Raw genomic sequence first — 13,365 nt, forward strand, 5'->3', positions numbered from 1 at the left:
TAGCCGTCTCTAGTAATATACTAGAGATGGCTATGATAGCGCGCTTCCACTCCAACAGTTTACACAATAATAAATCTTTACTTAGCACAAGATATCCTGAGTGTAGTGATTCTTGTTTTTCTTAGGCAACACTATTGTCCCAGCATATATTGGCATTTAATTAATTTCTAAGGCAGATGCATACAAGAATTAAGTTTTTTTATAGTAGGTAACCAAATAACACATGGACTTTGCTTCAAATAAAATTGTAGCAGTTGAAATGTGCTACAAATAAATGTGATAAAAGATTAAATTAGTTGTAAAGAACGTTTTCTTTGTTAAAATGGTAGTTGGTGATAGTTTTATGAGATTGAAAACACCTTTTGGTTATTAGATTTGCATTTTGATGCCATGTACTACAACAGTTTTGCTAACTGGACTTCCAATTAGCCAAGGGTTCCTCACTAAAATCTAGTCCTCTATAATATAAGCTTGGTTTGATTGACTAGCTGATCCATGTACTATTATCCCCTTATTTCTTTATCTAAAAGTGTAACCGATTTAACAGAAATATATGAATTTATTAGGTGGTTATAATTATTATATCTATCTATCTAGATTATGTATCCATCTATTGATTATAATTTGTCCCATCACAAGAAACACCGCTGTACTTCAAACTCTTTAAAATTATTTTGAGGCTTTAAATGATGGTTTCAGTATTGCTATGCTTGAGAAGTGTAAAAGAACAAAAAACCTTTTCAATAACCCTTAAGGATTGTATCTCTCAAATGTACTCTCTTTTGTTTGTCGAGTTAATTTTACAGTTGGTGTTTATTTTCTGTTGGTATGAGAGAAAGATCTGTTAAATTCCGTAGTTAAGAATGTTTGAAATTAGAAACTGCATTGTATAGCTGGCTGATATCAAATCAACTATGAATTTATACTAGATTTATTACTAGAAACTGATACTGGTGGATCCCAAGGATGAAAAATCTACTAGGCGGTGTCTTTTTTATGAATGAAAATCATATAGGTAGTGAAATCCATTAACAGAGAACACTTTATTGAACTGTTATCGCTTTCAAATTCAACTACTACAACAGTTGTTTAAACTTTTTCAGCTAAAATAGGATGATAGTTCATTAATTGATTATATTAACTGATAATTTTATTCTAAATAAAACTGTGGTATTATTAATAATTATTGTTAGTCTTTGTGATAACACATTTAAACTCTATGGATCAGATGAAGACGAAAAATCTGTCATTCGTGGAGCGATGGATGAATACCACGAAAAATCCTGCATACGCTTCCGACCCTACACGAAGAGCGACTCTAACTACGTAGTGATCCGAGGGGATGCGCCGGGATGTTGGTCGTACGTGGGGATGAGAGGGGGTGGTCAGGTGGTGAATCTGCAAGGACGATGTGTCCAACACGGTGTGGCTATCCATGAGCTGCTACACGCCCTCGGGTTCCATCACCAGCAAAGTGCGAGCAATAGAGACGAGTTTGTCAAAATCCATTGGGAGAACATCAGACCAAGTACGCAACCTTCACTAACCTTGCTTTCAACAAGTGACTAAACAAACTTCATTTTAACACTATCAGTGCTCAATTTTTAATATAATGAAATCATTAGTAATGTTAGAGACAACAAAGTGGTAATTTTTTAAAGAAAAATAAATTTTTCAAATGAATAGAACTTGAATATTACATCCTCACAGAAACAAGCACTATGTGAAATCTACTGTAGTGAGAAAATAACGAGTAATGAAATAAGTGAAGTGCTAAACTTGAAGACACTGATTCTGTGTTCTGTGTAGGGACGAGAAGCAACTTCAAGAAATACAGTTCATTCAGGATCACCGATTACAACGTGCCATATGACTACGGAAGCATCATGCATTACAGTTCACACGCATTCTCCAAGAACGGAAAACCAACAATCACGCCCCTAGTGAGTGTTAAGTGATAGCTTCACAACAATGTGAAAACATCTGAAAGACAAATCCACCTTAAAAAAGTGCAACATCCTGAAATATCAGACTAGAAACAAATTACAGATGTATTGTGTTTTAACCCTTAGAGTGCCAGGCGAGAAATAAAAGTAACGCTCAAAAAATGCCGATGATTTTTCCCGAAGGTCGCGCTAAAAATGCCGAGAGCGATCTGGCGATTTTTAGGTTAAAATTTCGTAAACATCGAATTTTCTATATTTCGACCAACGAAAATCGAGGTATCGCATCTAGTAACTTTCGACTCAATGTTAATATATGGGTTAAAAGAATCCGAGTATCCATTTGGTTGTTATGACAACTGTTCGATCATTACGAAACGTCCGGTCAGCCGGACGTTGGCACTTTTGGCTCGTTCTAAAAACGTCCGGTCGGCCGGACGTCGGCACTTTTGGCTCGTTTTAAAAACGTCCGGTTCCCCGGACGTTGGCACTCAAAGGGTTAAATTAATGTTTATAAGCTGAATGTACAACAACTGAGTAATTCTTTTCAAATCTTGCTGCATTTGGCTATCAACTATATGATTGATTGTAGTAAACCAGTTTTTTGTAAAGTTTTAAATAAAAATGTATTCCACAAAGATATTGGAATCTGAAGAGAGAAGTAGAGGGGATTTTCATACCTGAAAACTTGCAAATATAACCTAAAAACAGCTTCAATTTTAATTAAGAGCAACAAATGTTTTCTTGTCAAACTATGTAATTTCCTAACATCTGAGTAGTTTACAAGCTACTTATAATATGTATCAGATGTTAATATACCTTGACAAAAAACTAAGTTATTTTTAAGTTGTTGAGTTATTGAATAATTTTTACAAACAGACAGTTTTCTCATTGATTAATTCTGTCGATGGATAAGTCTCTACTTACCATGCTCAACTGAACAGATTATTTAAGTCATTAGATCAATTGCTATCTAAAATGAAAAGATTATTATCCTTTCCGTTGTGCATTCATTGTAAACCAGTTCTCTACAGTTAAAAACATTGGAAGAACAAAAATGTTGTACTTCCATGCTCTCAAGCCAGTAGTAACCTTGTGAACGACCACACTTAAAATCACAGAAGTTGTCTCAACCTATCCATTTCCCTTACAATCACTTGCCCAAAAACCTGCATGCCTGCTGCTTTCTCTCGATCACCGCTTTATGACCTTACCAAAAGTCTAGGTTACTGAAGTAGACATCCATTCTATATGGACCAGCTGTCACCAACTTTTGTTCAAAAAGAGCATAATTAAATTTTCTGTTTCTTGCTTAGTTTTTGTTACTGAGATAGTTGATGTGCCATATAAGATGCTATGGCTTACAGTAAGTCGTCATATCAGCTTGATTTGGTTAATAAGTTGGGGTACTCGTCATAAACCAGTAACTTTTACATCAGTTAGGGTACTTGTCATAAACCAGTAACTTTTACATCAGTTGGGGTACTTGTCATAAACCAGTAACTTTTACATCAGTTGGGGTACTTGTCATAAACCAGTAACTTTTACATCAGTTGGGGTACTTGTCATAAACCAGTAACTTTTACATCAGTTGGGGTACTTGTCATAAACCAGTAACTTTTACATCAGTTGGGGTACTTGTCATAAACCAGTAACTTTTACATCAGTTGGGGTACTTGTCATAAACCAGTAACTTTTACATCAATTGGGGTACTTGTCATAAACCAGTAACTTTTACATCAGTTGGCGTACTTGTCGTAAACCAGTAACTTTTACATCAGTTGGGGTACTTGTCGTAAACCAGTAACTTTTACATCAGTTGGGGTACTTGTCGTAAACCAGTAACTTTTACATCAGTTGGGGTACTTGTCGTAAACCAGTAACTTTTACATCAGTTGGGGTACTTGTCGTAAACCAGTAACTTTTACATCAGTTGGGGTACTTGTCATAAACCAGTAACTTTTACATCAGTTGGGGTACTTGTCATAAACCAGTAACTTTTACATCAGTTGGGGTACTTGTCATAAACCAGTAACTTTTACATCAGTTGGGGTACTTGTCATAAACCAGTAACGTTTACATCAGTTGGGGTACTTGTCATAAACCAGTAACTTTTACATCAGTTGGGGTACTTGTCATAAACCAGTCACTTTTACATCAGTTGGGGTACTTGTCATAAACCAGTAACTTTTACATCAGTTGGGGTACTTGTCGTAAACCAGTAACTTTTATATCAGTTGGGGTACTTGTCGTAAACCAGTAACTTTTACATCAGTTGGGGTACTTGTCGTAAACCAGTAACTTTTACATCAGTTGGGGTACTTGTCGTAAACCAGTAAATTTTACATCAGTTGGGGTACTTGTCGTAAACCAGTAACTTTTACATCAGTTGGGGTACTTGTCGTAAACCAGTAACTTTTACATCAGTTGGGGTACTTGTCGTAAACCAGTAACTTTTACATCAGTTGGGGTACTTGTCATAAACCAGTAACTTTTACATCAGTTGGGGTACTTGTCGTAAACCAGTAACTTTTACATCAGTTGGGGTACTTGTCGTAAACCAGTAACTTTTACATCAGTTGGGGTACTTGTCGTAAACCAGTAACTTTTACATCAGTTGGGGTACTTGTCATAAACCAGTAACTTTTACATCAGTTGGGGTACTTGTCATAAACCAGTAACTTTTACATCAGTTGGGGTACTTGTCATAAACCAGTAACTTTTACATCAGTTGGGGTACTTGTCATAAACCAGTAACTTTTACATCAGTTGGGGTACTTGTCATAAACCAGTAACTTTTACATCAGTTGGGGTACTTGTCATAAACCAGTAACTTTTACATCAGTTGGGGTACTTGTCGTAAACCAGTAACTTTTACATCAGTTGGCGTACTTGTCGTAAACCAGTAACTTTTACATCAGTTGGGGTACTTGTCGTAAACCAGTAACTTTTACATCAGTTGGGGTACTTGTCGTAAACCAGTAACTTTTACATCAGTTGGGGTACTTGTCGTAAACCAGTAACTTTTACATCAGTTGGGGTACTTGTCGTAAACCAGTAACTTTTACATCAGTTGGGGTACTTGTCATAAACCAGTAACTTTTACATCAGTTGGGGTACTTGTCATAAACCAGTAACTTTTACATCAGTTGGGGTACTTGTCATAAACCAGTAACTTTTACATCAGTTGGGGTACTTGTCATAAACCAGTAACGTTTACATCAGTTGGGGTACTTGTCATAAACCAGTAACTTTTACATCAGTTGGGGTACTTGTCATAAACCAGTAACTTTTACATCAGTTGGGGTACTTGTCGTAAACCAGTAACTTTTACATCAGTTGGGGTACTTGTCGTAAACCAGTAACTTTTACATCAGTTGGGGTACTTGTCGTAAACCAGTAACTTTTACATCAGTTGGGGTACTTGTCATAAACCAGTAACTTTTACATCAGTTGGGGTACTTGTCATAAACCAGTAACTTTTACATCAGTTGGGGTACTTGTCATAAACCAGTAACTTTTACATCAGTTGGGGTACTTGTCATAAACCAGTAACTTTTACATCAGCACAAGTCTGCTGGTGGCTCAATTTAACTAAGTCCATTTTGATCAAGAAACTGACGACTTTAAAAGAGATTAAATATCTAGTTATATCGATAGTCAAGACCTTTGACAAAAATATGTTATTCCCATGAACGATTTGTTTGAATGTTCCCTAACAGATGGTTGTTGCAAGTGATTGTTTTGTCACAGGACGACGGAGCACAGATCGGGCAGAGGTTCGGTCTGAGCGACCGAGACCAGATGAAGCTTAACATCATGTACGGCTGCAGCGGACAGGACAGTGAGGAGAGACGGACCCCGGTAACTTGACTTTGTAACTCTCTCAATAAGTCAACTTAAGATCTAGTATTAGGATCATTTAATATAATTCTGTATGAGGAGGCGACAGCACATTTTGTTCTAGATTGGCATCATCGACTGAGCATTGTTTTTCTCAGCCAATCGATATAGTACATTTATTATGTTTGTTTTAATAGGTCTTGTTTGTGTCGTTATTGGCTTCTTCTTGTTGCAACGGATAGTCAATCGTTGAAACATGAACAATAGATCTCATGAAAAAGAATTCTTATAATGACATTATTTATTAAATATATTTAACTGCTCATAAAAGTACAAGTAGTTAGTAGGCTACCTGTAGGTATATAAAAATTTTGGATTTGTTTGGAACTTAAATCTAATCATATACCTAAATAAACAAATATGAGATGTTATCAATATAAAGGATGGTCCCAAGAACTAAACCACAAATTAATACTAGTGAGGGAAGACAAAACACAATTAAAAAAAATTAATTAAAGGTAGTAGCACAGCCAGATTTACCACTAGGCCGCTAACAATTAGAGACCTCAGGGGTAGGGCTATTGTACAAAAACAATTTTTTAGAACAAAAGTTAAAAATTTTTTTGTAATGATTTGCAGTGAATGCTGCTGACAATGATGCTGTCCCATTGATCGCGTGATGCATGTTCATGATTTTACGGCAATCGCGCGTGACGACGATGATTGTGGGGAAGTTTGGGTTAATTTGGCCGAGGGCTGCAAATACTCTAAATCCGGCAGTTGTAGTCGTAAATAATTAGTTAGGTTATGGTGTCAATTATTTAATGTGATGTTCACCTCATATAACCATACCTCACATAGCCTCAGTTCAAACAAGGTAGCATCCAGCCATGTACAAAAGGGATGATTGAGAAACACAAGTTTGATCATATAAATAAACAAATATGAGATGTTTTTAATATAAAGGATGGTCCCAAGAACTAAACCACAAATTAATACTAGTGAGGGAAGACAAAACACAATTAAAAAAAAATTAATTAAAGGTAGTAGCACAGCCAGATTTACCACTAGGCCGCTAACAATTAGAGACCGCAGGGGTACAAAAACAATTTTTTAGAACAAAAGTTTAAATTTTTTATAATGATTTGCAGCGAATGCTGCTGACAATGATGCTGTCCCATTGATCGCGTGATGCATGTTCATGATTTTACGGCAATCGCACGTGACGACGATGATTGTGGGGAAGTTTGGGTTAATTTGGCCGAGGGCTGCAAATACTCTAAATCCGGCAGTTGTAGTCGTAAATAATTAGTTAGGTTATGGTGTCAATTATTTAATGTGATGTTCACCTCATATAACCATACCTCACATAGCCTCAGTTCAAACAAGGTAGCATCCAGCCATGTAGATAAGGGATGATTGAGAAACACAAGATTGAATAAAATTGGTGTCTAATGTAGCAACTAAAGTATGAAATATTGTAGGGTTTGATTATTTGTAACCTTAAATGTAATACAACATTTTACTGTTCCAATTCTTCCAACAAGATGATCATGAAATAATATGTAGAAGAATATGAATATACACTGTATTGTATAGGGCGTGGCAAAAAAACCGATCTATTTTTCACAGCACTAAGGGTGTTGGGGGGTAGGCTTGTTGGAAAGCCTATACGATGCCATTATCTGTGGTCATAGAATAGTGGTTACCTCAGCATCGTGCTTTTGTTATCGAGTCGTTTTAAAAAGTAATGATTCAGTCATTGCAACTCAGCGGTATTTCCATGCATTCTTAAAAAATTAGGTCAACATGGAGAGGTTCCCTGTATGAATAATCAACTAAATTGAACAGATTAATACACATTAATCTCAATCTGTAGGGATAAGAATTAAGGTCGAACCTCAAAACTAGTTTAACCGAGTGGTCAGACATGTTCAAAGCAGATGTTTGTTTTCGGGCAGGCCTACGAGGACTGTTCCTCGTTGCACGGACTCTATCGAATGTTAGTTGTCTGACGACCGATCAAACTTTGGGCGGCTTGTCAGCTTCTTTTTTAACGCAGAAGCAATCGTTCTAATGTTGGTAGCCCACTACAAGATTGTGCCACTTGATGGAATCGACGTTGCCCTAATTTAAAAAATGCACGGAACTGCCGCTGAGTTGCAATGACTGAATCATTACTTTTTTAATTTGACTCGATAACAAAAGCACAATGCTGAGGTAACCACTGTTCTATGACCACAGATAATGGCATCGTGTAGGCTTTCCAACGAGCCAAACCCCACCACTCTCAGACGACCTGTTGCTGAACAGTGCGCTAGATGAAATCACAGACAAGGGAAACAAAGTTTGTTTCCTTAGTCAATGATGAAATACAGTAGATCGGTTTTATTGCTGCACCCTGTATTACAGGTACCTACTGTAATTTTTTTTTGTTACTTTTTCATCTAATGTGCAATACTTATCCTGTTTAACTGAATAAGATTTGATCGCAAATTAGAATATTACCTGTGCTTTTTGTAATGGGTTAAGAATTCTGAGAAGAATTCTTCTTTAAAATAGTTGTGAAAATCAGTTGCACTACCCATCTCTATTTTATAAAAGCTCATCTGAATCACTTCATTTCTACGATTATGATTCTCTTTAGCTCAGTAAAAGTAGGCAGACTGAATTCACCCTTAAAAAAATATTGATACTGTACGACTAACTTTCCTCCTTCAAGTCCCACCTCAGACATTTAAAAGCAGCAGAGCCATAGGCCAATACTGAAACTAAAATAGTCCTTTAGTAAACCTGCATACTAAATTATCTTTGTGCATAATTTAAGCTAATTTAGTTGCGTAAATGGTTTTGTCATAGAGGGATGAAAGACATATTAAAAAAATAGTTTAGTTTTTAATTTTATATTTTAAGTAAAGTGCCATGTTTTTACTTTTTCCAGGCAATGCTTTCGGACTCAGCTTCTCGCCCTTCTTCGGACTTTGACACTTCTTGGATGCACAGTTTTGATACGTTTTGGGACAAACCTTTTTATTATTTTTAACCTAATAATTATTTTATCGTTAATGTTTTGTTTTTTTAACTTGTTAAGTTTTAAAAAAAGCTTTCTAATATTTAATTTCCGCCTGTTTGTATTAAAAACCCTGATCATTTGTAGCGACCCGCTACAAGCGCAACGCGTAAAGTCACGTGACGCAACTAGACTAGGTGCGCGGGCAGTCTCACCAAAGCAGGCACGCGCGCCAAGGAACGACGGAGTATAGTGTAGTGTCGCGTAGACCTGCAGCAGCTGTACATCAACGTTCGGATAAGTACTAGGATTAAGACTATGACTAGATAATTCAGTAGAGGTTGGGGAAGGGTGTAGGCTAGGGTAAATTAGTTATTTATTATGTAATTTTAGGTTCACCAAATGGTCGTAGTCTGGTAATTAATATTTCAAATTTATACAATTAATATTTGAATTCACGTTTGCTAAATCTAGTTACTTTTACGAATCAGAATAAGTCCAGATATATAATTATTTCTCTTTTCATTATATATTAATTAGATGTATTAAATAACATAAAAGCTGGCTGTGATATGCAGCTAAGGTATTAATGTGCACTTTGACGAGGTAGTTAGCTTCTTTCCAGTAGAGTTGAACGACGACAGGAAATGTGTGTGATTTTGTAGTGGTAAGAGGAAGATATATAGGGCCCACGTATCTTCATTTACACACATACTACTCTATTTCACCACACATTGTTAAAATACTGAATTAACCATATGACAACCAAGAAAATAGATGTCTCACTCAGTCAGCTGACTTGGCCAGACTGTCAAATATTTCCAGTCTGGAAATATTTGACAAAGGCATTGCGTTCTTGACGGGTTTGTATTCATTGGTATAAAGTAGCCATTTTCGATAACAACTGATATAAAAGAAAATAATTGTTTCCCAAGCTCAAATTTAGAGCACTTCCATCAAAGATCAGCTGATTTTCCCTTGCTCTTTAACTAGTTCTCCATATTCCCAATATGCGCAATGTTTCTCGCTATTTTTATTTATAACTAGCTGTGTACCTGTTCTACGTATGGGTTGAATAAAATATACATTACAGTAGACTCCCTCTCATCCGGACTCCTCGGGACCGAGGCCAGTCCGGATAACAGGTTTTCTGGTTAAACCGACGTCCCCAAAAACGCGTTAAAACGGACTGTTTACTGTGATATTCAAATTAAATTTAGGAGAGCATGGTATTTAGTCACCTGATCACTGGTCTCAAATCTTTCCCAAGAGAACAGTGTTTCAGTACTGCCCACTTCCTGCCAATCTAGTCCGGTTTAAACAATGTGCTGATAAAAATTGTCCGGTTAAAGAGATGTCATTTCCGCCGAGTGTAGTCCGGTTAAAAGGTGTCCGGATAAGAGGGAGTCTACTGTAAAAAAAACTCAATGAGGAATCTTTTTAAGTCAAGTATAAATTCAAACATTTAATGTTCAGTAATAATAAAAAGAGTTATAACTAACACAATAGTAAGTACGGTGTATTAAAAAAATGCTATATCCTTATATATAATTCTGTAAGACAAAATTTTTACCAGAAAATTGTGGACGTCTGGTAAATCGCAGAAAAGTGGAAGAGGTCTTAAATTAAAGGTCTTGATCCCAGGGACTCGAGAAAAATAGCAGCATTCCCATAAAGTTGCCAGAAAACAAGATATAACGTAAAACATCTCACATAAGAAAAGCATGGGGACGGAAAAACGTCTGCATTCTAATCAGCTGTTACTTATTTATTTGCAAGGTTTACTTTACATTTATACCAAAAGTCAATGTTGTTAAATAATGTTTCAAAATGAAATGTATTTGTTTAATTCTTTTTGTTTTCCGTTATTATAAAGAGTGGTGAAGTAACTAGACAGGGTAGGGGAAGACCTGCAAGGTGTGGAAGAGTATTCAGGAATTTTTTTCCCGTTTTTATGATGAGTGAAGTAACTTGACAGGGTACGGGAAGACCTGCAAGACGTGGAAGAGTATCCAGGAATTCAACTGACACAAGAAATGCTGAAAGAGAATGTCATGTAAGGCCTAAATATAAAAGAAATTCACAAGCTGGTTTACAACCTGCCTTCAGAAGAACACTGGAAAATGAGTTGAGTGTTGTTTCGCACAATCTAGGTCCTCTTCACAGCATCACAGCACTTTCATGCATTGTGGTGCATTTCACTTCGCAGAGGAGTCCACATATGGACATTTCAACGCATGTTGCTACAATGGACTTATTATCATGCCACAACCACAAGTAAATGACGAACTAAGAAAACTGTTTTTACATGATTCTAACTTCATAAAAAAAAAAAAACATAATGCAATACAACATCGTCGCTTTCCGCTATACAAAACCACTAGTGGAAATAATGACAGTTAAACATAATGATAATAATATGGAATTTTACACAAATACAATAAAACATTTGAGAAGGGGTTTAAATAATTATGGTATTTAGATCTTCCCCTTCTTTCACCCAAGGTTTCTTTTGTTGATAAAGAGGAAGTGTGTAGTTTATCTGAGGGCATCCTCATACACTACGTTTACAGTCTGGCCACCCAGAGCATGAATGAAGAGGCTTTTGCTGGATCTCACACTGGAATACGCAACTTTAATCTTTATACAACAGCCCGTGAGAGACACATGCTGATCCACTTAGTTCCACGCCGACTGTGGACTGTGTCTTGTGATTTAATCGTCATGGCGAAGCAAACTGTGACGGGGAACTGTAACCGTTTGAACTCTAACGGGTAGTGGTGTGACTCAAGCGGGTGGTCTGGTCTTATTAATGATGATAATTCTCACACTGGATAAGATGTAAACTATATTTATTGAATAACTAAAAAGTGAACTGCCTTGTATAATAATTTGTAATGAAGAACTAACTTGAAGAATGTAAAAGTGTAAAGATAAACAATAAACATCAGTCTTGACCACTATTTGAAATGACATATGTAGTAAAGACATAGATAAAGATGTAAAGATGTAGTGAAGACTTGAGGGCATGCGACGCTCACGCTGTGGTCTGGCGTTGGTATTCTCAGCTTGCTCACGATGTGGTATGACATTCTCAGCTTGAGCTCTTTCTGAAGATTGTACTTCTGGTTGCCTTGGTTCTGGAGCTGCAACTGGATCTGGATTCCTATATATTTCTGCTCGTCTTGAAATCCTGGGAACATCAAACGACTGCGTTGGTCCGAAGGTTTTTGTTTTTGGCCTCTACCAGCATTGGGCGTAGTTGATTGATGTGCCTCTTCAGGAATTAATCAGATGAGTCGAGAACTACGAGCTGATGTCTTTTCCCAAGCTTCTTCTTTACTTGACCAAACTGCCATGTGTTTTTATTATTGATGAAAAGTTTGACCTGTACCCTCTCCCCCACATATAGTGAACGTGCAGGTGAAGACTGACTGTGTAGTTGAAGGTTGAGGTTTGTACGGAAAAATGGCATTCAGTCTTATCCTTATTTTTCTGTGCAGGTAGAGTTCCGCCGGGGAGTGATCACAAGCTAGCGGTGATGCTCTGTACCTTTGTAAAATATTTTGAATTTTGGTTTGGATTGGAGTTTGGTCAGTTGAGACTGCTTTCAGGCGGTTCTTTAGTGTTTGGATTGAGCCAACACTCAACCAAATCACCTCCGTTAATAATTGATTTTTAACGGATCTCTTGGCTAAACCGTTTGTTGCCGGATGCCCTGGAGCGATGAATTTCTGGAAAATACCGTTTGTTTTGCAGTAATTTTGAAAAATATCACTTTTGAAAATGGCAGCATTACCTGAAACGAGTACTTAAGGATATCCATGACATGAGAAAATTCCTTCTAAAAGATTAATTGTGTTCGCACTAGTAGGTGAGTCTTTGATGATTTTCACCTCCGCCCATTTAGATTTTGCATCAACACACATGAGGAAATATGTATTATCAAGCGGTCCTGCATAGTCGATATGAACCCTTTCCCAATTCTCTTGTGGTGTATCCTACGGATGTACTGAAACTTTGGGAGGGTTGTGACGTGTGAGAGCACATTTTTGTCGATACTGGGCCAGTAAACGAACACCCATGCCAAAGGGTGGTGATTTTGTATTTGTATGAAGCATTAAAATAAATTATGCACATTATATGACAAACAAAGTAAAATGAAGGAATAGTTTTTAACCAGTAATAATCTTGATGTTACATTACTGATCTTAAAACTAAATCTTAACCCCGTTCCATTTACTTTTTTAGCTTTTATGCATAGACCTTTATACCTATGCATTATTATCATAAACTAATCTTTTTTAAAACTAAACCCAAGCTTTGTGACTTTTTCATCTAAATTAAAATAATTAGGGCTTAACCCACTACCTTATACACAGCTATATACATACGTGTTGCATTGCATGTTGTTTTAACTATTTAAAATTCTAATTTGTTATGTCTCTTTATACTAAAGTTAAAGTAGTCTAAACAGCGCTATTATTAGTATTTTGTACTATGGTAGCATTTTGCACACCCGGCATATGGCATAGTGTTTAATTAGAACTAGCCAAAAATACTGCTTAC

The 13,365-nt window shown here is 36.5% G+C and overlaps 1 protein-coding gene across 1 annotated transcript in view; it reads left to right on the forward strand.

Moving 5' to 3' along the window:
• LOC128983582 (zinc metalloproteinase nas-13-like) overlaps positions 1-9,587 on the forward strand; it is a 34,810-nt gene extending 25,223 nt beyond the window's left edge. Inside the window, exons 3-6 of the mRNA XM_054402916.1 lie at positions 1,229-1,528; positions 1,810-1,943; positions 5,697-5,807; positions 8,728-9,587. Coding sequence (XP_054258891.1) covers positions 1,229-1,528; positions 1,810-1,943; positions 5,697-5,807; positions 8,728-8,829 — 647 coding nt within the window. The 3' untranslated portion in view covers positions 8,830-9,587. The remainder of the gene's footprint in view (positions 1-1,228; positions 1,529-1,809; positions 1,944-5,696; positions 5,808-8,727) is intronic.
• The last annotated feature ends 3,778 nt before the right edge of the window (positions 9,588-13,365 follow it).

The sequence above is a fragment of the Macrosteles quadrilineatus genome, unplaced genomic scaffold, assembly GCF_028750875.1.
Source record: "Macrosteles quadrilineatus isolate MER2022 unplaced genomic scaffold, UCM_ALF_1.0 Scaffold_1__1_contigs__length_201487025, whole genome shotgun sequence".
NCBI lineage: Eukaryota > Metazoa > Arthropoda > Insecta > Hemiptera > Cicadellidae > Macrosteles > Macrosteles quadrilineatus.